This window comes from Syngnathoides biaculeatus, chromosome 9 (genome assembly GCF_019802595.1).
Source record: "Syngnathoides biaculeatus isolate LvHL_M chromosome 9, ASM1980259v1, whole genome shotgun sequence".
Lineage (NCBI taxonomy): Eukaryota > Metazoa > Chordata > Actinopteri > Syngnathiformes > Syngnathidae > Syngnathoides > Syngnathoides biaculeatus.
Genome location: NC_084648.1, coordinates 23767373 through 23794794, shown reverse-complemented (window position 1 = coordinate 23794794; position 27422 = coordinate 23767373). Strand labels below are relative to the sequence as shown.

General features: G+C 40.6%; 1 protein-coding gene and 1 long non-coding RNA gene across 4 annotated transcripts in view; one reads left to right on the top strand and one right to left on the bottom strand.

The window, feature by feature from the left end:
- dctd (dCMP deaminase) overlaps nt 1-23420 on the top strand; it is a 31864-nt gene extending 8444 nt beyond the window's left edge. For 2 of the 3 annotated variants that reach the window (XM_061830343.1, XM_061830342.1), the window contains exons 3-6: nt 1445-1580; nt 6633-6749; nt 14438-14534; nt 22564-23420. In XM_061830343.1, coding sequence (XP_061686327.1) covers nt 1445-1580; nt 6633-6749; nt 14438-14534; nt 22564-22648 — 435 coding nt within the window. In that variant the 3' untranslated portion in view covers nt 22649-23420. Of the gene's footprint in view, nt 1-1444; nt 1581-6632; nt 6750-10406; nt 10555-14437; nt 14535-22563 lie in introns of all 3 variants that reach the window. The other variant, XR_009796479.1, reaches the window with a different exon arrangement.
- Nucleotides 1-27218, bottom strand: part of LOC133506318 (uncharacterized) — an 85185-nt gene extending 57967 nt beyond the window's left edge. Inside the window, exon 1 of the long non-coding RNA XR_009796480.1 lies at nt 23533-27218. This is a non-coding gene — a long non-coding RNA (uncharacterized LOC133506318). The remainder of the gene's footprint in view (nt 1-23532) is intronic.
- Between the last annotated feature and the right edge of the window lie 204 nt (nt 27219-27422).

The following is a 27422-nucleotide window of genomic DNA, read 5'->3' as shown; positions in this document are numbered from 1 at the left end:
ATGCTTCCCGGTCACCGCCTTGGTGATATGGTCCAGGCATGTCCCACTGTGAAGAGACCACAGCGGCAACCCACGACATGGTGCAGGCATTACATCCCTCAGATTGCATGGGAACGCCTTGTGATCCCCCCTGGAAGAGCTGGATGAAGTGGCTGGGGAGAAGGAAGTCTGTGCGTCCCTGCTAAAGCTTTTCTGACCTGACCTCATACAATAATTGTCTTTTACTGGGTTGAGGGGCAATGACTGGATTCCTTCATCACAATAAATTCTGTTTTTATGATACAATGAAGAAAATAAGTATTTGAACACACTGCTATCTTGCAAGTTCTCCCACTTAGAAATCAAGGAGGGGGTCAAATTTTCATCGCAGGTGCATGTCCACTGTGAGAGAGATAATCGAAAAAGAAAAATCCAGAAATGACAACGTATGATTTTTTTTTTTTTTTTTTTTTTAACAATTTGTTTGTGTGATACAGCTGCAAATAAGTATTTCAGCACCTGAGAAAACCAATGTTAATATTTAATACAGTAGATTTTGTTTGCAACTACAGAGATTAAACATTTCCTGTAGTTGTTCACCAGGTTTGCACACACTTTTAAAACCAGTACCATTGTTTACATAATTCAGCCGCGGGACCTCGAGTTGGGGTGCGGGGTTCCGCACAGACTGTTTTTCTTGTTGCTTTTCCGGTGTAACGAGTTCAGAGTTCCTCCCGTTATGCGAGTAGTGTTTTGATGTCTGCCAATAAAACAAGTTTTGTTCCTGTGTCCGACACTCCGCCTCAGACTCCTTTTCTCTGGCGCTACACCATTGATCGTTAATTTACTCCGCGGTAATGGGGTAGTTTGTATACAATATTGACAAACAAGCTTGTTGAATGTCGCTTTCAACAACGCACTTGTGTAAATTAAATTTTTATTTTTTTTGTAAAAATGTTTTAATGTAATCATTCTTCTTTCGGACTTTCAGAAAGGGCATTCAAGTATACCGAGCGTTTCCTCGATGCCATGTTTGTTTCTTTGATTTAATGTAATTAATTGAATTAATTGAATGTTCTTTGAGTCCAACTTTACTCTAACAGCGAAACTTGAAAAAAGTGGAAATGATGTTGAAAAAATGGCGCAATGTGGAGTACCCGAACCAGAAGAAATGATTGGAAATTTTAACCGTTTTCGAAAGTCCGATTACGGTTTTGGTTTTAAAAAACCGAACACAGTTTTTTTTTAACTGGTTATTTGTAACCGGTTGCGATCCCTAGTGTGTCCATACTGTCCTACATATATTTTCTCTTGGCTGTCAAAGTTTACCTTGTCCTCCGTCCCCCATGATACCTTTTGCTTGTTACTCACCCTTCTCTCGTCCTCAGAACTGTGAGGCCAGTGCTCGTCAGCTGCTCCATCATGCCGGTTTTAAACTAATTTTGAAATGTTTTTCTGAATGCAGGTGGGGGCCTGTATAGTGAACCAGGATAATAAAATTGTTGGCATTGGCTACAACGGAATGCCTAATGGTTGCGATGATGACCACTTACCTTGGGCTCGGTCAGCAGATGACCCTCTGGACACTAAATATCCTTATGGTAAGAATGTTTCTTAAAGAAAAAGGATTTTGTCTTTTTGCTTTTCACTGTTAACCTGATTTTATTCCAAGTGGTCACCGTATAGTAAAAAGCATATATTGATGTATGGATGTTGGTTTAGAAAAAAAAAAGTAATAAAATTGAAACTTCAATCTACGTTTCCAGAATTTTATTGTATTTGAAAAAAAAAAAAAAAACCACAGCATTTGATGAACACCAAATCAGAGACTGAAGAAAGGACTAAATGAAAAATGAGACCAAATTGAAAAAACATGACTTGGACTGGACTCAGACATCAATCATGAATTTAACTTTATACTCGACTAAATGTTGGAAGACTTGAAACTTGAACTTGACTGGCAATGGTACATCACATAACTTGGACCCTAACCCATTGTCTTGAAAATTTGTTTTTTTTTTTTTTTTTTTCCATAGCGTTGAGAAATGAACATTCTGGAGCTCTCAAAAGGGTCAGCATGTTCCATTTTTTTACACAACTTACAGATAATGTACTGATGAAGTTGATATTCTCTTTATATTGTTTTTTTTTTCCTTTCATTTTAACAATGCCATTTTGAGCACGATGGTGTCGAGGAATTGACCTGGAGGTCAGTCTTTCACACAGTACTGAAAATAATAATTGTGACAGGTACTAATTCTACAAAGCACTACTAACATACAGAAACGGCAACAACATTTAACAAACTCATTAATTGTTGCAAAAACAATATTCCGCATTGAATTGTGGGAATCATGCACATGACTTCGTTTTTTTGTTAGCATTAGCTGCTAGCTTTGTAATCATTCAAATGGCTCCATAACAGGCTGGCTGTTCGCTGTCTGGGCGAACTGTTCATTACAGTCTGGTTTAGTCTGTGTAGTTGACAAGAATCAATCTTGGAACTTTTTTTTTTTTTTTTAATTCCCATAATTTACTGGTGAGAGCACCGCTAGCATTTATTTGACATGAAGGTACATTTTCTTTGACCTTTTCTTCTGTTCCCTCTTTTTGATGTAATACTGCAGTTGGATAAATTAGTGCCTGAATGACAAGGTTACTTGTTTCTCTAATTAATAAAGTTAATTAAGCCTCATGGCGGCTGACTGACATGCATGTCTGCCTCACATTTCTGAGGAACCGGTTTCAAATGCGGTCTCGGGTGTGTGGAATTATGTTCTGCCCATGTCTGCGTGGACTTTTTCCAGGTACTCTGGTTTCCTCCCACATCCCAAAACGTAAACTTATGTGTCCTGATTGGCTGGTGACCGGTTCAGGGTGTACTGTACCTCTTGCCAGAGTCCGTTGGGATAGGCTCCAGCTCACCTATGATGGACGGATAAAACTGCCTCAGTAGAAATGTTTGTAGACAAGAAAATGCTGTTTCCTTCGATGTGCGAATGTGAATTTAAAGTGCCATCGACATGTAAAGCATAGGTTTGAGTATGTTTTTATTAAAAAAAAAACAAGGCAGCCGAATCGACCCATCCATTTTTTTCATCATGTCATGATGTTGTCGTATATGGATTTTTGTATCTCCTGCCATGAAAATCCTCTAGAGGCATTCGTTTTGGAGAGGAAGCAGAAAGTGACGTTTTTTCTAGACACCCACACTGGCGGGTTCGTGTGTTTATACCAGTTTTACCGGGTGGAAAGTAGCTGTTTTTTCCCGCATGTTAGCCAAAATGCCATCTCGTTGTATTGCTGGATATTGCTAGAACACTCTGGAGGATGGATTCACTCCTGACACTTTGCCAAAATCACCCGGTTCGTCATGAAAAACAGATTGCACGGGTGCAAAGGATGAGAGCTTTGTGGGTTCTGTTTTGAGCTATTAAAAAAAATAAGGTATATATGGTATAATATGGTATGGTAGTCACCAAACTTGAACATTTCCGAAAGCAGCAATCATAAAAAGCCCTGTCCGCGTCTGACGACGTATTCCTTCATCTCAGAACGAATAACAAATGACCCGTCTCATAATAACTCAATAAAGTACGTAAGTCAGTAGTGCTAAATGTGTCGATGTGCGCAGCCGAGGCGTTGTTGCTTGCCGGCGTTGCTGTTGTTCGCTGTCGTTTTCTGTCCATTTTTGTTTGTGACTTGCAGTCATGGTCAGAAATCAACACTTATCATGCCCATTGACTTAAATTTAACGTATTTTTAAGACCATTTGTTTCATAGTTGTGTCAGGGGTGCGACTAATACTCCAGCGACTTATGTGAAATTATTAACACATTATATCCAACCATCCATTTTCTGAGCTGCTTAGCCATTATTTTCACACTGGCAACCACAAGAGCACGCTCTACGCCGTGTATCTGTACCTGCTACTTCGGGACCTCTGAAATTTCATCATTTCAACATTCGTGGCAACTTATAAAAACTGAAAAGTTTGAAACAAAAATGGCATTTAAAAAATCATATTCTGCAGATTACAAGATTCAAGTGGAGAAATATGCAGCTACAGGAAGTGTCCAGATGTTTTAATCAGAGCACAAAAAGCTCTGATTATGATGTATTGATAGCATGTGACTGCTCATCACGCCACAGTTCAAAAATAAATTAAGTTTTCAACTCCTTACCTCACATCATCCCTAGAGGCTTTACCAAAATACTCGAGCCATTTGTGGTCTCTGTAAATGGGCGGTAGGCAGTCTTGCGTAACTTGTGGGAGCATTGGATGACAGATGGAGAGCACAGCTTCCGGGTGAACATGCCATGCAAAAACAAACTCAAAAAAATACGCCCTGCAACTTTACGGGAAGTCATTGCTCAATAAACTATGAGCTTCAGTGATAACCAAAACCTTCCTGTCGGGATTCAGATATGATGGGATTGGCTAGTTGTAACTGGACCTGACGATGAGTCTGACAAAATCGACGTACAAGAGCGTCGTCTCCCTCTGGAGTTGGGGGAGTTGTTTAGAAGTGACGAGGCTGAAGATTTTATTGGATTGATTGATTTAGAGTGACACTGATGATTTGGTAAGCTTATCAGCATGTCAGCATATAGTCATGCACCACATGTGGCCATAATTTCTTCCAGCTTGAATTTATCATCTCTCTCTTCGTGCCTCTTAATACCTACTGGATATTACACAAACATGTGCCAATGTCGAAACAATGCCAGTAGTCTTTCACACTGAATTCATTACAGTCGTCGTCAACTGCTGAGATGAGGCCCTCCATCGTGGAGCGAGTGTAGAGTGCCTAATAGGCACGAATGACACCTTGATCCATTGACTGGATGAGGGATGTGGTGTTCGGAGGAAGAAACTATATCTGCACCCCGCCATACTGAAAGTCTGTTGCATGGCCTCCTGCACAGTCCATCAGAAGAATGGCCTTAAAGTGGAGGCCCTTTCCTGACAGATATTGCTTCACCTGTGGAATGAAGCAGTAGAGGAATCATTCCAGTGTCAGAGCCTTTGTGATCCAAGACTTGGAATTATGCATCCATTATACGGGGAGCAGAGCCTTATTTTTATTTAATGCCCGGGGAGTTTTTGCTTCATAAATAAATTCTGGTTTCAGCAGAAAACCAACTGCATTGCCTGCCACACATGACGACGGTTACATGGTCCTTATGAGCCTTGAAGCCTGGCTTATTCACTTCTTCCCTGAAGAGGATTGTGCTTGAAGGCATCCTCTTCCAAAAAAAGACCTCTTTCGTCCATGTTAAAAATCTGCTCCGGGAGGTAGTCTCCCTCACTAATGAGGTTTGGAAATTCTACCTCCACATAACCAACAGTATCGTTGTCTGCGGAGGAAGCCTCACCGTACAAGGGCACGCCTTTTAAGATGTAACGTTTCTGAAATTTTTCAAACCAACCTTTGCTTGCTGAAAAGCTTGGTCCGCGAGTGGGTGAATCGCTCCTTGCAGTGATTGTGCTGGCTTCAGGTTCGCCAGCACTTTCTTCAGAGTCTTCATCATCGTCACCAGGATGGATTTGATCAGAAAGGGATTTAACTTTTGTTGTAATTATGTTGGTGTCCAAACTCACTGCTTTCTCTCTGCAATCTTCAATCCACACAGGTAACACAGCTTCAGGGTATACAATGTTCTTATTTTACGATGTCACCACACGTTTCGCTTCCTTGTTGAAGGTTATTGACTCTTTCAGCATATCCAGTCGTAGTTTTACTTTTTCACCGATCTCATATTTCTCTTCTGGTATGATGTTTCGGAGGAAGCTTTCTCATCAGCACAGTGGCATTATGAACTAGAGAGGTTATCGCGCACAATGTCAACAGTGTAGATAATGGCAGATAGGATTGACAAGGGAGATAGTGGAACGGAAGTTGCTGGGTGGGGCTTCGGTGATGCACAGCCAATCAGCTCACGAGATAAATTGACATGTGCTCTCATTGGTCGAGGTCGCAACGGGGACCAATCACTCACCTTGTATCAATGCGTTTTCCTGTAATACAATACTGTATGCCAATCTGGCTTTTTTGCGGGGGCTGGAAAAAAAAAACGCGATGCACTGAAACCACAATTGGTTCCCTCTGTAAGCATCCTACTAAATTTTACAATGAAGGATTACTGTTGATCAGTTGTTCGTTGTCAAAATGTGAACACCATGATGAAGAAAAAAATTCAATTTCAAATTGAAACAGGAAATGTTTGTCAATTTATGCATCTAATGCCTGTTGTGGATTTTGCCGTCCAGCTTCTTGTGCACGTCATCAATTTTTTTTTTTCATTATGTTGGGCATGCATTCAAAAATTTGCAGAAGGCCAAATTTAGTTCACCTGTACAACAGTGCATTTTGAGTTCGTCCTGAAATTCCACCTAAAACCTAAAAATCGCTAACTTTGTGTGTATTTCTTTAACAATTCAAATGTCTGAAACATTCATTTTAAATTTTATTTGTTTTATGAAGATGCGAGCCTTTTATATATTTTTAATAGCCTGAAAGATTCATTTAGCACACATGCAACACTGGCCAAAAACTCAGAAGGTTAAAAATGTTTGACAATGAACTCTTCAGTGTCCGTACGGTACACTCACATGTGGAATGGATTAAACACCTGATTCTCTCCCGCAGTGTGCCATGCAGAGCTGAATGCCATTATGAACAAGAACAGTGCAGATGTGAAGGCCTGCACCATGTATGTAGCACTGTTCCCCTGTAACGAGTGTGCTAAACTCATCATCCAAGCAGGTTGGATTGGCGACACAATTGCACATACAATACACACACACTGTATTCTTTTTTTTTATCAGTATTGGCTGGCTGATGTATGTTAATAGAATTCATTTAATTCAATTTAGTCTAATTTCACAGAATGAATTCTTTATAAAGTTGAAATACTGGAAAAAAAAAAAATCTGAACTTTTTTCATTTGGAACTAATCTAAAAAGTGTGCATATGCCTACAAACATTTACTAGGTGGTATTTTATGAAACTGCAGAGAGTATGATTTTTACTAACATAGCTAAAGAAGGTAACCACAGGATATACAACAGCTGTGTGTGACGGTTGTATAATGGATATATTTTCAAATTAATGTGCATCAAATTCTATTCGGTTTAGATTTGAAACACAAAACCTAACATTTTATTTTAATGGGATTTAAATTAAGGTTTTCAGAAAGCAATATTAAAAAAAACATTACCATAAAAAATAATGGTGGTTGATGTTCAGTTTTCAGTATTTAAAAAGAAAAAAAAATCACAAATTCTACCTGGCAATGTTATGAGCATAACTGTACATACAGTATATGCATAACCATTTTTGTTGTTGCGCAATTGAGTGCACCTTTCAACAATCCAACGCAAGTAATGTAATGAAAAGTGTCCTCCACTGGTCAGGAGGTGAATCAATTCAGATTTCCTGGATTCATTTTAGTATATTCATAATGTGTATATTTTCCATACTTTGTTCAAAATCAAACAAATGTACTTACAAAGACAAATATACCCCATGTGAACTTAAAATGATTTCATTTATTAAGGGCGAAAGAAACTTCCAAGGTACCTGATGCTGTGTTAAAAAACTATGCGCCCCCTAAATCTCAGACGTGATTTTTCTGTTTATAGGCGGAATTCCATCTTTTTAAATTGCATAGATCAAAAGAAAAAAAATCCAGTTTTTCTGCCATATTCCGACCGTAACTCGTCCCAGAATCCATAGTCTTTCATTTTCCGATCAGACTTTTGCAAGTGAGGCAAAAAATTTGATACGGGTCTGTTCCACATTCGACCAATAAAAACGCTTGTATACAAGACAGTTTACTGGGGCATTTGCAGTCTTATCACGCCTGCACGCCATCGCACAGCTGAGCATGAAAAATCAGTAGAAATACATAGCTTATTTTGTGTAGTCTTGACCAATGCAATTGTGCAGTTTTCGCACACTCAGCACACATGAAAACCGATCCAGCGTTGTGAACCACAGCCTGTCTTTGTTTTTTTTTTTTTTTTTTTTTTTTTTTAATTGAAGCACACTTCTACTACTGCTCAGCTTACTTCTAGTTCCTAGTTTACTTGACACCGCCCTCCCCGGCTCTTAAAGGGATACACTCATGATTACAAACACCGTCAACCACCAGCGCTTTAGTTAGCAACACAGTCTGGGCAACATAGAGCAAAGAGATTTAGACACACTGCTTATGTTTACTCTCAAATAATGGTAAAAGAAAAAAAAAAGTGCTGTTGCTTTAATGAATGTCTGTGTATGTGAATAATAGAAGAAAAAGTGGTGAAACTGGATGAGATTTTCTCTTTTTTGAGTAAAAAAAAAAGTGTGGTCTGAAGCTAAAGTAGAAAGATACAGGATGAGATGGTGTATAATGTTAAAATACCACCTTGGCATAGCCTGATCGAGGATGAAAGCATAGACAATTCAGTGCACAAAAAGCGAATTCTGTATTTTAAAAATAGGAGGCAACATAACATTAACCTTAAAACTGTTTTGGGAGCATCATTCTCCTTTCAATATGCATCGCTAAAGATAATCTGTAAGCAATAATTCAGTTGTACACCAAGAAAACTAGACAGGAATATCATTGTTGGTTAAAAAGAAAATGAAACAAAGTTGGAAGCAACCTTTCAAATTTATAGTTCTAGCTGGCTTGGTTTGGTTAGCAATGTATTTTTTTGTTTGTTGACATTTTCATTGTAAGTTTGCAAAAACACAGAGTTGTTCTTGAAAATGTTCTGATGGGAGTGTAAATTCTGTAATCTGAATCTTTGAATGAGCTATGTAGCTTCAAAGGATGACACTGATCTGACCACAGCGCATACGTCTGTTTCTCATAGTGGTCAAAGGGAGCACTTAGTGTGTTTGCGCAGACACGAGGTGAGAGTTCAGAACCAAAAATGTCTAATATTTATTGATAATGAAACATGACGTTAATAATTGTTGTGAAATTCATACATTTCAATCATTTCCAAAAACAAGAAATTAAAACATTTTTGAATGGATATGATATACACGCTATGAAAGCATGCTTGCATGCCATGGCACAAATCTGAACTCAATTTAGTTTCACTTCTAGTAGTTTACTTGTTGAATCTGTAATTTTTTGTGGTAAAGGTATGCACCTCAATAATGAACTATCATATTGTGTACATTTTGAAAACAGAATAGCATTTATTTATGGATGTACTAGATATATTTCATTCATCATACAATTTATAAAACTTGCATGTTAAAATTGGTGATCATCCTTTGATCATCCTTGCAGCCCCAGACCTCCAGCTATTTTTCAGTCTTTTTTCATTCAGTCAAGTCTCATGTCTGATGCCTAATAACTTCCTTGCAAAATTGTTTGTATTCACCAAAAACAGTTTTAACCATGAACAGCCTTTTTAAGGTCATTGCACTGCATTTAAACTTTTTTTTTTTTTTTAAACCATTGAGAAGTTGACTTCTTGATGTGTTTTGGATCATAATTCCTGTTGCAGAACCCAAGTGCACTTCATCTTGAGGTCACAATCTAACGCAGGGGTCGGGAACCTATGGCTCTTGGGCCATACCTGACTCTTTTGGTGGTTGCATATGGCTTGCGGAGCCCTCATAACAACATAATGAACATGTGATTTCTGTAGTGCAGAGAACTTTTGTCCTAGTGGGGTTGCCGCACAGACAGTATGGCCTAGTGGGGTTGCCGTAGTTTTTGCGTGATAGTCTATGTCCAGAGGTACAGAAGGGTCTAATGCTAATCGTGTTGGAACAACTAATTATGGAAACGCTTTTGACAAAGTTCGCTTAAAGAAAAAAAATATGAGTACCACCGAAGTTTTCAACAAGAATAGACAGCCTTCGCTGAGATGTTTGGTTCTGCTGTGTGTTTAAATTCACAGATGGGGAGTATGCCAAAACCTTCGTACTCAGCATTGCCAATAAACATTTTGCCAATTTAAAGACTAGATAATTAAACAAATAAAATAAAAGCCTTTGTCGGCATGAACTGTTCACCATCGTACCGGCATGATGGCAAATCAAATTTAATTTCCTTCACGGTGAATGGACGGAAGTCTGAACGCCTGCGTGAAGCTTAATCTGACGATGTATGAACTCCAAAGCCATCAGCAAAACCGTGCAGCACTAGCTGTCACATTAACGGTAAGACGTACTATTGTCATCATTTGTGAGCAACAGTGTAACAATCCATCCATCCATTTTCTTTGCCACTTATTCTCACGAGGGTCGCGGGGAGTGCTGGAGCCTATCCCACCTGTCAACGGGCAGGAGGCGGGGAACACCCTGAACTGGTTGCCAGTCAATCGCAGGGCACATGGAGACAAACAACCACACTCACAATCATACCTAGCGGCAATTTAGAGTGTCCACATAATGTTGCATGTTTTTGAGATGATGGAGGAAACCAGAGTGCCCGGAGGAATCCCACGCAGGCACGGGGAGAACATGCAAACTCCACACAGGCTGATCCTGGATTGAACCCGGATCCTCAGAACTGTGATGCCAACGCTTTACCAGCTGCTCCACCATGCCGCCCAGTGTAACTATGTTTAAAATAATTCAGAGACTTACTGTACTGTAAAAGTGTTGGTCTTACTTAAATGCACAAACATAGCTTTACTTAGTTTTTAAAAGTGTATGGCTGTTTTGAAAGTACATTTTTAAATATTTAGCCTTTATGGTTCTCTGTCGAAAAGGTTCCCAATCTCTGATCTAACGGCTGAGCATTCTTCAGTATTTTCTGTTAAAGAGGAGAATCCATCAATGACTGCAAATTGTCCAGGTGGCGTAGGAGTAGAAGCAGTACATGACCATCACAGTACCACCACCATGTTTAACTATTGACATTGGGTTCTTTTCTGAAATCCTTTGCTACATATACGCCAAATGTAATGAGACACACCATCCCAAAAATCGTAATTTGTCAATCTTATCCAAAATGTATTGAGAATCATTCAGATTTTTTTTCCCACTCCAAATGTATGACAGACTTCATTCTTTTTGGTCAGAAGTGGTTTTCAACTTGAAACTCTGCCATGGATGGAATTTTCCCCCAGACTCTTCTTTATTGTTGGGTCATGAACACTGACCTTAACTGATGCAAAGGAGGCCTCCAGTTCTGTAGAAGTAGTGTTGAGTTCCTATATTTCCTCCTGGATGAGTCACTGGACTTCTTTGGGGGTCATTTTTTTGGCCGGCCACTTGTGCTGGAATCCTAAAAATGGCTTTTGTAACTATTTCCCGACTGATGGATGTCCATTAATTTATTTGACTCTCCTAAAATTTCTTTTGATCATGTAATTTTGTTGCAGCTTTTTTAGATCTTTAATTTGACCTGCTTTTGCCAGGACAGATTGTGTTTCAAGTGATTTCGTGATTATATAGGTCTGGAGATTATCCGACTTGGATATGGTCAGTGAAAATCAACCAAAAATTGTGATTAGCCACAATGTGTTCATTAGTTAATAAAATGGGAATTGGGTTTTAATTGGAAACAGAGGTCTTGTTTGTCTTCCTTGTCCCCACATAAAAATTTGCAAGGACGCAGACTCTTATAGGGTGATCAATCTGTGTCTTCGGTTAGCATGGTTTAGTACTCTGGCAGGGTGCTGTAAATCTGACTTTTTTGCGGGGGAGCAGGACTCTAAAGTGTGACTATTTTGGTTGCATATGTGCTCTAATTTGTGATTGGTGTGGCAAAAAATAGAGAAAAATTGAGCACATACAGGTAATGTTCCCTCCAAGCTGTGAACATGCACAATTGCGCACCGCTGATGTGGTCTCTGTGCGAAGCTATTCTGCATTGCGTGCAAAAAAAGCAAAAAATCCAACGCAGATTAAAAGTATAACATACAGCTATTCAGTTTGTGGCGTTTTGCAATGTGATTCAGTGAGTGAGAGATGACTGGTTGCTACATCCAACAGCACAATTCGCATACATACTGTAAAAATTGAAAAGTAAAAGTCACTGGATTGTTTTAGGCAATGTTTAATCAACATTTCGGCAGCACACGGAACTTTCTCTAACAACGACCTGCTGCTTGGCCACACACTCTCCTGCCTAGTTTACCTTACACCGGCCACCTCCGCTCTTAAAAGGGTAGACTCATAATTACAAATGTTACAGTACTTACGCAGACTTCAATATGGTTTATAATGACAGCGCCCGCCTCCGGTGCTTTAGTTAGCAACACCGTCTGGGCAACGTAGAGCAAAGATGAGCGAGACATGCTATTACTAATGACATATCAATATTACTCTCTAATAATGGCAAAAGTAAAAAAAAAAGAAATGCTGTTGCTTTAAGATGACATGAATGTCGGGGTATGTGAATAATAGAAGAAAAAGTGGTGAAACTAGATGAGATTTTCTCTTTTTCGAGTAAAAAAAGGTCTGGTCTGAAGCCAAAGTATAAAGTACAGGATGAGATGGTGTGTAATGTTAAAATTCCACCTTGGCACAGCCCGATTGAAGATAAAAGTACAGACAATACAGTGCACAAAAAGCTAATTCTGTACGGTACATATAGGAGGCAACATAACATTTACCTTAAAACTGTTTGGGAGCATCATTCAGCTTTTAACAGGCATTGCTTAAAGATATTCTGCAAGCAATAATTCAGTTTTACACGAAGAAAAACGTACAGGGGATATCATTGCGGATTAAAAATAAATAAATGAAACAAAGTTGGAAGCGACCTTTCAAATTTATAGTTCATAGTTGGCTTGGTTTGGTTAGCAATTAATTTTTCGTTTGTTGACATTTTCATTGTAAAACAGAGTTGTTCTTGAATATGTTCTGATGGGAATATAAATGCTGTAATCTGAATCTTTTAATGAGCCATGTAACTTCAATGGATGACACTGATCTGACCACAGTGCATGTTGCGAACAGTGGTCAAAGGGAGCATCAGGGTCTTAGTGTGTTTGCGCAGACACGTAAAACATTGGAGGGAACATTCCGTACAGGTGTCTCGTCATTTGAGAAAAAAAAAAAAGTTTCCACAAAAGTAGAAACCCAATGGGTTTCATGTTCATGGTTCTTCAAATCAGCAGGGACCCTCCATCTCCTCCGTTTTGGTGTGCATGTGTGGATTTGAAAGGCGGTCGCTCATGTACATGCAACTAAGTTTTTTGACACCGAGCAGGGAGCTGCAGTTACAGAAAATGGAGTGCCATAAGTTGGATAGCTTTTAAAGCCTAATGCCAAGCCTAATGTAATGTGAGAAGCAAGCAGCATGAACGCGACCATCCCGCGAAAACACCATTGACCAGTGTCGAATTTGTATCAAGTGGGAACAAAGAACACAACCCTTAAAACCTTAGTGACAAAATTCATTTTAAACACAACCATCCCTCCCAATTTATTCAGCTTGGAACAACAAACGCAGGACATCTCCCGTTCCTGTCAACTTGCAATTATGGAACCCTTCGCCCAACAATCCAAAATACAAAAGTGAACACCGTGCACGTACACGCAAATATACATTACAGGACAGTATGACTATTGTACGAGATGCTATTGAACATCTTGACAAAGGAGTGTTTAAAGACAAGGTGCTGACTTTTAAATGGTACAAATCTTGAATTAAAACGCTTTGCTTTGCTTTGCTTTACTTGTCATTGTTTCCACTTGGCACTTTTTTTTTTTTTTAACTAAAACATTACCAGATTGCCTGTTAGGGCATTATAAACTTTTTATACCTTTGTCTCAAATTGTAATATTGATTGAAGTGCACTTTTTGTTCACAGAGCCAGTTTTAATATATCCAAGATTTTGTACATGAAGTCAGTGGTTATTGTTTTTTGCTTGAATTAAATGTTTTGTTCTGATTATATTTGTAACATAAGAAACTATTACTTCCACAATGGGGAAATTTTCATCTTTTCAATATTTTGGAATTTAGAAAAAATGTAATAGCACGCAAGAGGAAGACATGAGCAAAAAAACAAAACTGTCCATACATAAGTCCAATTCAGTCAATCAACAATGTTGTTTTCAAAATAGTGCTGAGCTTGAATAGACTTGCTTTTTTTTGAAAACAGAATTGGCAAATTCATAAACATTTTTTGATGATGGTACATTGAAATTTCATCCAGGGTTAGGGTTAGGGTTAGTTGGTATTTTTATTCAGGCAGTAAATGTGTTCGCTGTTAAAAGGATGATGTAATAAAGACACTAAAATAACAAAATTGAAGCCATAATTTAGTTATCATTGACTGTTCATGATGACTTTTTTTTTATATATGGAAACAGGATAAGCGGCTCAGAAAATTGATAATTGGATGGAAAATCAGACTAATTTACACCAATTGTTCTGGGATTTAGATTTTTATCGGTTGGCACATCTGGTGGCACCCCAGCTGTACAAAGAAAATCATTTGTATTTATTGTAGTTTCTTTATTGCCCTCACACTCTTCAGGAATTAAGGAGGTGGTCTATCTTTCTGATAAATACCATGACACACCAGAGATGACGGCCTCAAGAAGACTACTCAACATGGCAGGAGTACAGTTCAAGTGAGTAGCTTTTTTTGTTTAGTTTTTTTTTATATTGTGTATGACTTCAGATTGCCTCTCCTAATTAGGACTGTGGTGGGCCCTACTTTCTTCCTCTGAAACACTGTTTATACACATGTACAGTTGTGATGTTCATCTGGAAATGTGAATGCATTTTCTCTTCCTCCACATGACATTCATCCATCTATCCATTTTATGTCACTTATCTGGGTCCGGGTCACAGGGGCCGGAGCTTTAGCAGAGATGTCCACAGGAGCTCTAGCTACTTCATCCAGCGAGATCCCATGGTGTTCCCAGACCAGCCGAGGAATGTAGTCACCCCAGGGTGTCCTGCGTCATCCCTGGGGTCTCCTCCTGGTGGGATGTGTCCAGAACACCTCATCAGAGAGGCGTCCAGGAGGCATCTGAATCAGATGCCCCAGCCACCTCATCTGGCTCCTCTCAATGCGCAGGAGTAGCGGTTCGCCACTGACCTCTCAACGATGACCGAGCTTTTCACCCTATCTCTAAGGGATAGTCCGGACACCCTGCGGAGGAAACTCATTTCGGCCACTTATATCCGGGATCTTGTTCTTTCAGTCATGACCCACAGCTCTTACCAAGAGGTGAGGGTAGGAACGTCGATTGACTGGTAAATTGAGAGCTTCGTCTTTCGACTTAGCTCCCTCCTTACCACAATGGACTGATACAAAGTCCGCATCACTGGAGACGCTGCACCGATCCATCTGTCGACCTTGCACTCCATTCTTCCCTCACTCATGAACTAGACCCCAAGATAGTTTAACCCCTCCACTTGGGGCAGGATCTCATCCCCGACCCGGAGAGGGCACGCCACCCTTTTCCGGTTGAGGACCATGATCTCAGATTTGGAGGTTCTGATTCTCATCCCAGCTGCTTCACACTCTGCTGTGAACCGCTCCAGGGAGCGTTTGAGATCACAGCTTGATGCAACAGAACCACATCTGCAAAGAGAAGAGATGCAATGCTGAGGCCACCAAACTGAACACACTCTATGCCTTGGCTGTGCCGAGAAATTGTGTCCATAAATGTTATAAACAAAATTGGTGAGAAAGGGCAGCCTTGGTAGAGTCCAACTCTCACTGGAAACGAGTCCGACTTATTGCCTGCAATGCGGACCAAACTCTGACAACGGTTGTACAGGGACCGAACAGCTCGTATCAGGGGGTTTGGTACCCCATACTCCCGAAGAACCCCCCACAGGACTCACCGAGTGACACGGTCGAACGCCTTCTCCAAGCCCACAAAACACATGTACACTGGTTGGGAGAACTCCCATGCACCCTCGAGGATCCTGTCAAGAATGTAGAGCTGGTCCACAGTTCCACAGCCAGGACGAAAACCACATTGCTCCTCCTGAATCCGAGTTTCGACTCACCCTCCTCTCCAGTATCCCTGAGTAGACCTTACCAGGAAGGCTGAGGAGTGTGATGCCTCTCGTGTTGGAACACACCCTGCGGTCACCCTTTTTAAAAAGGGGGACCACCACCCCAGTCTGCCAATCCATGGGCACTGTCCCCCATGTCCACGCGATGTTGCAGAGGTGTCTCAACCGGGACAGCCCCACAATATCCAGAACCTTAAGGAACTCCGGGCAAATATCATCCACCCCCAGGGCCCAGGCACTAAGGACCTTTTTAACCACCTCAGTGACCTCACTCCAGAGATAGAAGAACCCCCCTCAGATCATCCAGACTCACTTCTTTTGCAGTGATGAAAGTCCTCCGGATTTTCCCGGAATTCCGGATTTTCTAATTATTATGATAATTGCTCTGGAAAATTGGGGAAAAGTTGCATAAAATTATCAGAAATTTTCACAAACTGCACTTTCATCTCTACTCATGGGAAGGTGTGTTGGTGGAATTGAGGAGGTCTTTGAAGTATTCTCTGCACTGACTCACAACCTCCTGAGTTTAGGTCAGCGGTGCCCCATCTCCGCGATACACAATGTTGACAGTGCACTGCTTCCCCCTCCTGGAATGCTGGACGGTGGACCAGAATTTCCTTGAAGCCATCTTGAAGTTGTTCTCCATGGCCTCACAGAACACATCCCACACCTGTTTTTTTTTGCCTCAGTGACCACCAAAATGCCCGGTAGGACTCCTTCAGCTTGACAGCATCCCTTGCTGTTGGTGTTGTTTGCGAGTTGCCCTGAATTTGGTGTTCGTTATGGACAATCTGTGATGAGCACATTAGTCCAGTAACGGAACACCACTCAGGTTCTGATCAGGGGGTCCGTTCTTCCCAATCACGCCCTTCCAGGTCTCACTCTCATTACCCACCTGGGTATTGAAGTCCCCCAGCAGAATGATAGAGTCCCCAGAGGGGGCCCTCTGCAGCACTCCCTCTAAGGACTCCAAAAATGCTGGGTACTCTCAACTGCTTTCTGGCGCATAAATAACGGTCAGCACCCGTCCCCCTTTCTGAAGGCGGAGGGAGGCTAACCACTCATCCACCTGGATATACCCCAATGGACAGGCCCCAAGCCGGGGGGTAATAAGTATACCCACTCCTGCTCGACATCTCTCACCGTGGGCAACTCCAGATTGGAAAAGATTCCAACCCCTCTCAAAAAGAGGGGTCCCAGAGCCCAAGCGGTGCGAAGTGGTGAGTCCGACTCTATTAGTACTTGTCCAATATCTAGTCTGAACTTTTCGACCTCACTCACCAAATTGGGCTCCTTCCATGTCCTTAGAGCTAGTTTCGGATCGCCAAGGTCCCTGCCTTTGGCCACCGCCCAGCTCACATCGCACCTGACCCCTATGGCCCCTCTCACAGGTGGTGAGCCCATGGGAAGGGGGACCCATGTTACCCTTTCGGGCTGTGCCCGGCCGAGCCCCATGGGTGCAGGCCCTGCCACCAGGCGCTTGCCTTTGAGGCCCACCTCGAGGGCTGGCTCCAGAGGGGGTTCCCAGTGACCCGCGTCCGGGCTCGGGAAACCAAGATTTTGGAGTCATACTTTGTCTGGTCCCTCACCTAGGACCTTTTCGCCATGGGTGACCCTACCAGGGGCATGAAGCCCCAGACAACTTTGCTCCTAGGATCATCGGGACCCCTCCACCATGATAACGTGACTGCTCAAGGACGGGCTCTTCTACTTACTGGGATGAAAAATACCTGATCTTTGTAAGGGTCTGAATTATTCAGAAAGAGACCCTCCATATGTCAGTCATATTCACCGATGGGATTTTTTATGGGTGGAGGAGGAGCCTTTCGTATCTTAGTGGAAAGTGGGTTCAGGTGACGGAGATGGAAGAAAGATCTTGGTGTGGTGTGGGTTGGATTCTAACATTGACAATCATCTTCACCTTATCAGTCAGACCTAACATTGCATTTAAACTAGTAGAAAATGAGTGTTATGTTGGGCTACAATGGGGCAGGAAGAAGTTTGGAAGATTAAAAAATGTTGGCTCATCTTTTTTTTTTTTTTTTTTTTTTTTTTTTTTTTTTTGATGACCCCAAGAATCAGTCTACACCTTGTTGCCTTATCTCTTGGTCGTCTGATTGTTCGTGAACAACTGCATCCTTTTCGTCTTTGAGTTGTTGTCAGCATTGCTTCTCTTTTCTTTTCGGGTCGGTGAATGAAATGTTCGCTGCCAATAACATAACCTCTGGTCTATTTAGACAGAAATTGTCTGCCTTGTAAATACATCTGCGCTCAAAAATGTGCATAAATTGTCAATAAAACTCACGGTTAGTGCAGTACAGACTTCGCTTAACTACTTATTTAATTGACGGACCCTTTAAAAACAATCTTATCGTAAAAGTGGGAGAGGCCTGCTTCTAAAAACCTCAACTTAACATTACACTTTTATAAGATCAATGAAATCTCCCTTCAGTACCTCTGATTGCTGCTTGAGAAGATCCAGGCCCCATGTGTATCATGACAGATACTACTGTTGGGTGCTTATTCGTGATCTCCAGGATTTTTTGAGAGATCAGACACCGTCTCATTAGTAAAATACAATACTTTGGTATTCTTCTCACTGCAAAAACATTTCACATCCTTGACTGCTCCATTACCAACTATTAACTTTTGGGGTCCCAATTTTTTCTTGTGTGGTTTAATTTCATCACTTACAGCATTCTTGACCAGGGTTTACGAAAAGTGGCTGAAATCTATTTATAAGTCTGTCAATGTTTTGCATTGAGTCACTTTTTTTTTTTTTTTTTTGCTCATCATTGTTGCGACTGTCCATGGCCGCTCACTCGGGTTTGAGGTAGCCCACTGAAGTGGCCATCTAGATAGATAGAACTGTTGGATGATCAATTATTGATTCCATCATCCACATTTATCCTCATTCTTGAGCTAAGAGGCTATTGGTTGTCCATTTACATCCACATACAATTCAAGACAGAGAATTTTCTTTTCTGGGATTGACACCCTCTGCAGTTGTCAGTGATAATCCTCAATTGAAAAGTGAAGCGTTTTGACAGATAATCTACCACCAGGTTTATGCTAATTAGCATGTCGCTGTCACCTATTGGTGAGAGGGTATCGGACAGTATTGGAAATATGGCAAAAACTCTGGCTAGTTAGCTTGCTCGGCTGTGAGGGCATCCCGAGTCCACCCTCTCTGCTCACCTGTCGAACTGTCCTCGTTTCATCCCGCTGCCCGACCCACAACCCCCCAACCTCCCTCTACAAAAGTGTTGTTGAACGAGCACAAGTAACGATCCAAAAAGATACACAAACCTTCGCGTTGGAGGATAAATGTAATATTTGGCGATCGATTTTGCGCCAGCTCAATGAAAACTGGGATATTGTATGGTAAGTTAACCAGGTAACTTCTGGGTCCCATCGCACAATTCAAAAAGCATTGTGAAGTTGAACGACCACAAAATACAGTCTAAAAAGTGCTATGTTTAGCAATCGATTTAGCTTAGCCAGGCATGACACAACCTTATGTCTCGTCATTTGCAAGGTGCATTTCAAGGATCCCCTCAGCCTTGAAAACATAGCTAAATTAATCTTCTGGACTCACACAGTGTCGCATGACTGGGCCTGCATCTGACATCACTTCATATGATGCAATTCAATAATGCAATAGCAATACCAGAGCAGAAGTCAAACTAATTTGTTTCAAACTGTCATCATGTCACTTTTTATGTTTTAAAAATTTAGGGAAAGTCACAAGAAATCTTTTTATCTCTCTTCTGAAGATTGCTACATTTTATGAAATATGAATTCTAGATGACAGGTGTGCTTAAGATCAGAACACATGGAAAACACAACGGATGGGATTTTATAGAATATTTGACTTCTACAAAAGATGTAGAGAGAAACAGAGGGGTGTAAGTAAAAATAAATGATAAAAAGAAGGAAAATAGTGTCGGACTAAAGTGAAAACAAGCGTTGGTGGAAGAAGAGACTTTACTCGGTTGAAGTGCAAAGTATATAAAACAGTGGTGGTGCCAGCCGTGATGTACGGATAAGAGATGGTGGCACTCAAGAGACAATGGGAAGCAGAACTGGAGGTGGGAGAAATGAAGATGTTGCGGTTCTCTCTAGGAGTGAGCAGGTTGGATAGGATTAGCAGCGTAGCCAAAGTTGGATGTTTTGGAGACTAGTTTCAAGAGAGGAAACTTTGATGGTTTGGAAATGTTCAGAGGCGAGAGAGTGAGTATATTGGTAGAAGGGAGCTGAGGATGGAGCTCCCAGGCAAAAGAGCAAGAGGAAGACCAAAGAGAGAGTTGATAGATGTTGTGAGGGAAGACATGAGGCCATTTGGTGTTAGAGAGGAAGATGCACGAGATAGGCTTACATTGAAAAAGATGATGGGCTGTGGCTACCCCTAAAGGGACAAGGCAAAAGGAAAAGAAGTAGTACTTATTTCCATCTTTTCTTTCCCTTGCTGCTAAATTGTAAACATTTCTAGTGGAATTTCAAGGGCATGTCCGAGATCGTTAACTCATTCTTTACTCCCGATGTAGTGTTGGACTACTTCAGAGGTGACCAACCTGCGGCTCTTTGCCTTTTTTCATGCAGTTCTCGTGAAGGTGCGAAAGCATATCAAAGTTCTGTTTTTTAAATGTGCGTGCACCTGCTTTGCTTGAAGAGTAAGTTTAAAGGAGCCATTATAGCCATTCGTGCAGCAAAATGGTGCTTTATGCCATTATTGTTCCAGCCACCCAGCTCAGCTGTGCAACAAGAGAAGGGAGTTAACCCCAACGAGGACGGCGTTGCGTCTACCGGCCAATGTTAGCAGACCCTAGCTGGAAAGGTTAACGCGGTATTTTCACATAAAAAGGCATGTGCATTGAAGCTTAGTTTCCCAGTTGGATCGTAATTTTATAAGAATTTTTTTGTCAATTTTGCTCTCAAAATGGCTGGGAAAAATGTTAAACATAAAATATGTGGATCAACACAAGATGTTTCACCAGAGCGGTTTTTTTTTTGAGTGCAACAGCCAGCCACTCTGCCTTTTGTGTCAGACGTCTATCGTTGATTTCACATCATCAAAGCTTCACTTCAGCTCACTAACATTGACCAGGAGTTTCCAAAAGGAACTGACTTTGTAGTCACAAGTTAGTCACTTTGAAAAATAAAACAGAAAAGCAGACACCATCTTTAGAACACTGAAGCATCCAGAGACTATGATTGTGAGGTGGGTTAACGCTCTACACAGCTGACACCATGTAAGGATATTCTTCTTGCCCTCCCGATCACCCATAGCTTTGTGAGTTAAGCAGTTGCGTAATCTTGTCACCTTTTGTCGCTCTTTGCATCGAAATTATGATTGGCGAAAAACTGTGCGTTTGTGTGTGTGTGTGTGTGTGTGTGTGTGTGTGTGTGTGTGTGTGTGTGCTCTCGCACGCATTCAAGACACACACATGCAGTTGTTGCCTTCATTGACCACAATTGGCATCTAAGTTTTTAGAGAAGTTTACTAAGAATGGTGTGCTTGTTTGTTTGATATGTCAACTGAACAAAGGTGCTCATTTAATGTGGCTTCAACTCCACTAATATTTTAGTTTTTGGTTCATGTTGACGACATCATTCTGTAATTTGTTATATCTTACCAACTAATGGCTCCAGTTAAGGTCATGCTTTTTTGTACTGCGGATAAATGACATTCCTGCCACTTGTAAGCCGCTGAAAAAGTTGGTTGGCTTTTTTGTAAGGCTTTGGTCCCTGCACGATGCCCTGCGGTAAATACATAGTGCAGTTTGAGAAGGTCTTAACACAACACACTCAACGTTTTGGTGTCACCACATCATCGTGTACCCACCAAAAGAAACCCCTTGATATACTAATACTGTACTATTCTTTACAACACCCATCCATTTTCTTTGCCGCTTGTCCTCATGAGTTTCGCAGGGACTGTGTGAGCCTATCCCAGCTGTCAACAAGCAGGAGGCGGGGTACACCCTGAACTGGTTGCCAGCCAATCACAGGGCACATAGAGACAGACAAATCGCACTCCCAATCATACCTAAGGGAAATTTAGAGTCTCCAATTAATGCCTGTTTTAGGGTTCTGGGAAGAAACCAGAGTGCCTGGAAAAATCCCTCGCAGCCACGGATAGAACATGCAAACTCCCTACAGGCAGGGCTGGGATTTATCCCGGGTCTTCAAAACTGTGAGGCAAAAGCTTTCCAGCTCTACCACCGTGCCGCCTTTTTACAACATATTTTAGCAAATAATTATTTTTGAGGATGATGAACATAAAAACAAAAGTATCAGACTTTCTTTTGAAAATTACATTATTGGGGCACTTACTAAGGTGAAAAGCAAAAACCAAGTCACATTCATGTTCAGTATATTTTCACTGAATTATCAATTTTACATCCCAAAAACTTGTTGGTTTTGAAATTGCAATGTGCAATTGAGGCATGTTTTTTCCACAGTAATAAAATATGTATCTGTTTTGAATATTTTTCCAATGAAGGGTTTGGGACATGTCGATATAGTTTTAGATAGTGTTTCCAACAGGGTTAAGAACCACTATGTAGATATTTTTTTGGTGCATTTGTAGATTCTTTCATTTCCTTGTCCTTTTTTTTTTAGGCAATTCAAGCCTAAAAGAAGCAAGATTGTCATTGATTTTAACTCCATAAACCACCCACCAGCGCCGGACAGCTCAACAAAGTGATCTGCTTTTGGGTAGCCAAAAAGATGTAACAAGAGAGAGAGAATGCTTTTTTGTTTTGTTTTGAGCCACATATCATTTATTTTTCTTTGTTTGACAAGATATGAATTCCTTGCTCTTTTATGTCAGTTGAAATGGAAGAAATTTCACATTTTTCCTTGAAAATTAAATGAACAAGGACCATTGTCCATTTATTTTAAACCTCCTTTAAATTGTTTTTTTTTTTTGTTTTGTTTTTCTTTATTAGTTCAAAAAAAATTTCCCAGACAAGCAAAGTAAAAGTAGGATTTTGTTTCTTGAGGTTAGGTTGTCAAATTATATAGGCAGGAGAAATTTGCAATCCATTTTGAACTCTCATGTTGTCCTGTAAGTATTGTGAAGACCCTTTGTCTAAGCTACGTCATTTTTTTTCTCTTGACACTACAACACTTTTTTTTTATGATGATTTGTCATTTTGATCCCACTGAAATTTTTACCCATACCCCTCCATTACTACTGCTACGGTTTAGTTGTTTCTAGAATGAGAGCTTGTATTTTCAACTATCCCTTAGAAGCCTTTTTTTTTCCATGTTCAGTTCCTGCATTTTTATGATTTACATGTCTTTAGAACGATGTACCTAGATATACTACTTAAAAACCTGCAAGGTAGCCAAAAATAGTTGAATCTCTGTAATTTCTCGAATATAATGCCAATTTTTTTCCAAAATATTTTCAAAAAGTCAAGAGACCCCATTATGTGTGTGTATGAAAAATAAAAAAATACAATCACATTGTATAGTATGTTCAGGTACATAGAGGGGTAAAAAAATGGTACACGTATACATTTTGATATATTTGATGTTTTATGTTACACATTTACAAATATTAGAGTAATGTACGCCACCAACCTGAGCTCTCTGACCTCCTTAGGGAGCTTGGCATTTTACGATCGTTAGCGTAGCACATTTGCTGCTACTGCACCAAACATCAGAAACGACGGCCCCCGAGTTTGTTTTAACTTAAACGAAGATAAAAAAATGTCGACGACAAGGGCTAGTTGTGCAGCTGCTGTTAAAAGAAATGTCATCGCTCCTGCCGATAACGAGGGGGAACCCGGAAGCAGCACGGCAGTTCAAAACAATGTGAGGGGGAACCCGGAAGCAGCGTGGCAGTTCAAAACAATGTAAGCTCAAACTACGTAGTACAAGCCTAATGGACACATGGGTGGGAGGGGGGGGAACAGAGGGCGCGCACACTTGAATTTTTTTTTTTTTATTTAATATTATTATGCTCATTTTTACGTAGTTTGAGCTCTCATTGGTTTGACAGCGACCCAACTGCATAGGAAAGCTGCTACAGATTGTAGCTGAATGAACAGTGGCTGTGCTGCGGAACCCAAACTCTTGGGACTCGAAAAATGTTTCCTCACTAAAACCGTGGATGACATAGAGGATGACAATCTGTGGGAGCAAGATAGGATCACTGTTCATGCTGCAATGCAGGAGACACCAGAACTGGACCAAGTCATCAATAATGAGTTCCACAACGATGCATCAAAGGTAGCTACTATGGATCTTTTTAAGATTGGAGATGAGTCATATGCTTCTATTCAAGTCTTGGCCAAGGATGTGTAATGTAGTGGATAAAGTACGCTATGCACATATGTTTTATGTTCAAATATTTAATGCAAAATTTTTTCAAGTTAAACAGTGTTAAAGATTTTATTTATCTAAGACTGTAATAGGTGTTCTCAGGAGTGTTAATAAAATGTTATGCTGTCAATGAGCATTTGTTTTAGTTGGTTGAGGGATTCTGTTCTGACAATTGAAGGGACCAGGAAAAGCGTGTTCTGTGGCCTGTCCCGAGATATACTTTATATAACCGCTGTAACAGTGCATGCACAAAGATTATTATTAATTATTACTTAATACTTGAGGATGCATTATACATGAGAAATTACGATACTTAATGGCACAAAGCAAACCCAAAAAAATGACGTGATATTAACATGCCTGCCAAATATGAATGCCTTTTGACTAAAATTGTCCTTGTATAGTGGTGGATGGAATTTGGGCGAGAAAGTATGTTTTCCGCTGCCCACAAAATGAGCAAACTTCAAATGAACATGCTTAAGTTATAGTGTATCATGAAAATTCAGCACCATGTTAATGTCTTCATGTATGTTTTCAGCACTTCAAACACATTTAATGTATATAGAAATAAAATCTCCTTGGAGCCCCTTTAAAGTTTTATTTAAAATGTGCTGTCATGCCTGAGTATTTTCTTTTGTTGTGGCGTTGCATGCTTATATTATCTGAAATATCTCTCAATTGTATTCGTACAACATTTGTTTCATGGTGTTGAGTACAATCATTTAATATATAACTGATTGGAAGTACATTATCTTGTACTTGTATGAACTTTCTACAACCTTGCAGGTTTTGACAAATTGCCAAATAGTGGATAGTATTGTGTGCATTCTTCCTTTCTTAGGGTGTCAAGTATATGTCCCTCATGTCATTATTGAATTGGATGATTGTGTATTGTTCTAAATGATGGGACCCAAATTGTTGTTTTCTAGTCCATGGCCTTCAAGTGATTATTATTTTTTTTATTTTATTTTTTTTAATTCAGGCTTTCCTGCCTTTCCCTCGAATATATATACAGTAATCCCTCATTTTTTTGCACTTACTGGGGACCAGAACCCGTGAAATGTAAAAAAACGTGAAGTACGACTCCTCCCACCTCACCCCACCCCCACACACACACTCCAGGAGTTTTCATGTGCACTGAAGAAAATAAGTATTTGAACACCCTGCTATATTGCAAGTTCTCCCACTTAGAAATCATGGAGGGGTCTGAAATTTTCATCATAGGTGCATGTCCACTGTGAGAGAGAGAGTCTCAAAAGAAAAATCCAGAAATCACATTGTGTGTTTTTTTTCAACAATTTATTTGTGTGATACATCTGCATTTAAGTATTTGAACACCTGAGAAAACCAATGTTAATATTTGGTACAGTAGCTTTTGTTTGCCACTACAGAGGTCAAACTTCTCTTGTAGTTGTTCACCAGGTTTGCACACTGCAGGAGGGAATTTGACCCATTCCTCCACACAGATGTTCTCTAGATCAGACAGGTTTCTGGCCTGTTGTTGAGAAACTCGGAGTTTCAGCTCCTTACAAAGATTTTCTATTGGGTATAAGTCTGGAGACTGGCTACGCCACGCCAGAACCTTGATATGCTTCTTACGGAGCCACTCCTTGGTTTTCCTGACTGTGTGCTTCGGGTCATTTTCACATTGAAAGGTCCAACCACGACCCATTTTCAATGCTCTGACTGAGGGAAAGAGGTTGTTCCCCAAAATCTCACAATACATGGCCGCGGTCATCCTCTCCTTAATACAGTGCAGTCGTCCTGTCCCATGTGCAGAAAAACATGGCCGAAGCATGATGCTACCACCCCCATGCTTCGCAGTAGGGATGGCGTTCTGGGATGGAACTCATCATTTGTCTTCCTCCAAACACAGTAAGTGGAATTATGACCAAAAAGTTTGATATGTGCTGGTTTAAGCTGGGGAACCTTCCATACCATGCGTGATTTCAAACTATTGACGTCTTAGTGTTGTACTAACAGTACCTTGGAAACGGTGGTCCCAGCTTTTTTCAAGTCATTGACCAAGTCCTGTCGTGTATTCTTTCTGAAGGATCATTGAGACCACACGAAGTGATATCTTGCATGGGGCTCCACTTTGATTAAGATAGAGTCATGTTTAGCTTCTTCCATTTTGGAACTTTTTTCACCAAGCTGCTTTGCAATTTCTCTGTAGCCCTTTCCAACCGTGTGGAGTTGTACAATTTTGTCTCTGGTGTCTTTGGACAGCTCTTTGGTCTTGGCCATGTTACAAGTTTGAATCTTACTGATTGCATGGGATGGACAGGTGTCTTTATGCAGCTAATGACCTCACACAGGTGCATCTGATTCAGGATAATACATGGAGTGCAGGTGGGCTTTAAAAAGCGGACTGACAGGTCTTTGAGTGTCAGAATTCTAGCTGATACAGTAGGTTTTCAAATACTTACAGCTGTATCACACAAATAAATAGTTACAAAATAATACATTGTAATTTCTTGTTTTTTCGTACGTGCACCTAAGATGAAAATTTCAGACCCCTCCATGATTTTTAAGTGGGAAAACATGTGATATATCAGGGTGTTCATATACTTATTTTCTTCACTGTGTGTGTATCTGGGTACCATAATGATTAATATATATGAAAAGTATTTATACTGTGCATACTTCAGACGAAGATTACAACAGTACACATTACATACTTTCCCATTAAAGCTGTTTCTGATTTGCTGAGATCTTAAATTATAAAACTGTTGATCTTTCCTGCAACAGTCACCTGACCGTGGTTTGGAAACTAAGGGGAGACACCTTGGGGAGACGAAGCAAAGGTTTGCTGCTCAGAAGGCTTTATTAGATCCTTTATGCACTCAGCATCAATGTGTCCTCCCTTAAACATTGCTTCTCCCCGGTCGCCCTTACTGAACTTATAACTTGTATACACTAGCAACAGCTCGCACTGCTCCACATGCCTGCGGAGTCTTGTCTCACTCGTTCTCTCTCTCTCTCTCACACACACACACATGTGGCTGACGAGATGCTCATAGAAATAAATTCACTCACCTGCAACATTGCTGCTTGGTGATTGTAAACATGGTCCTTGAAGAAGTATGTGTTTGGATCTTCTTCCTCACTGATTAGGAAACTCTCCTCACAACGACAAGCAGCAC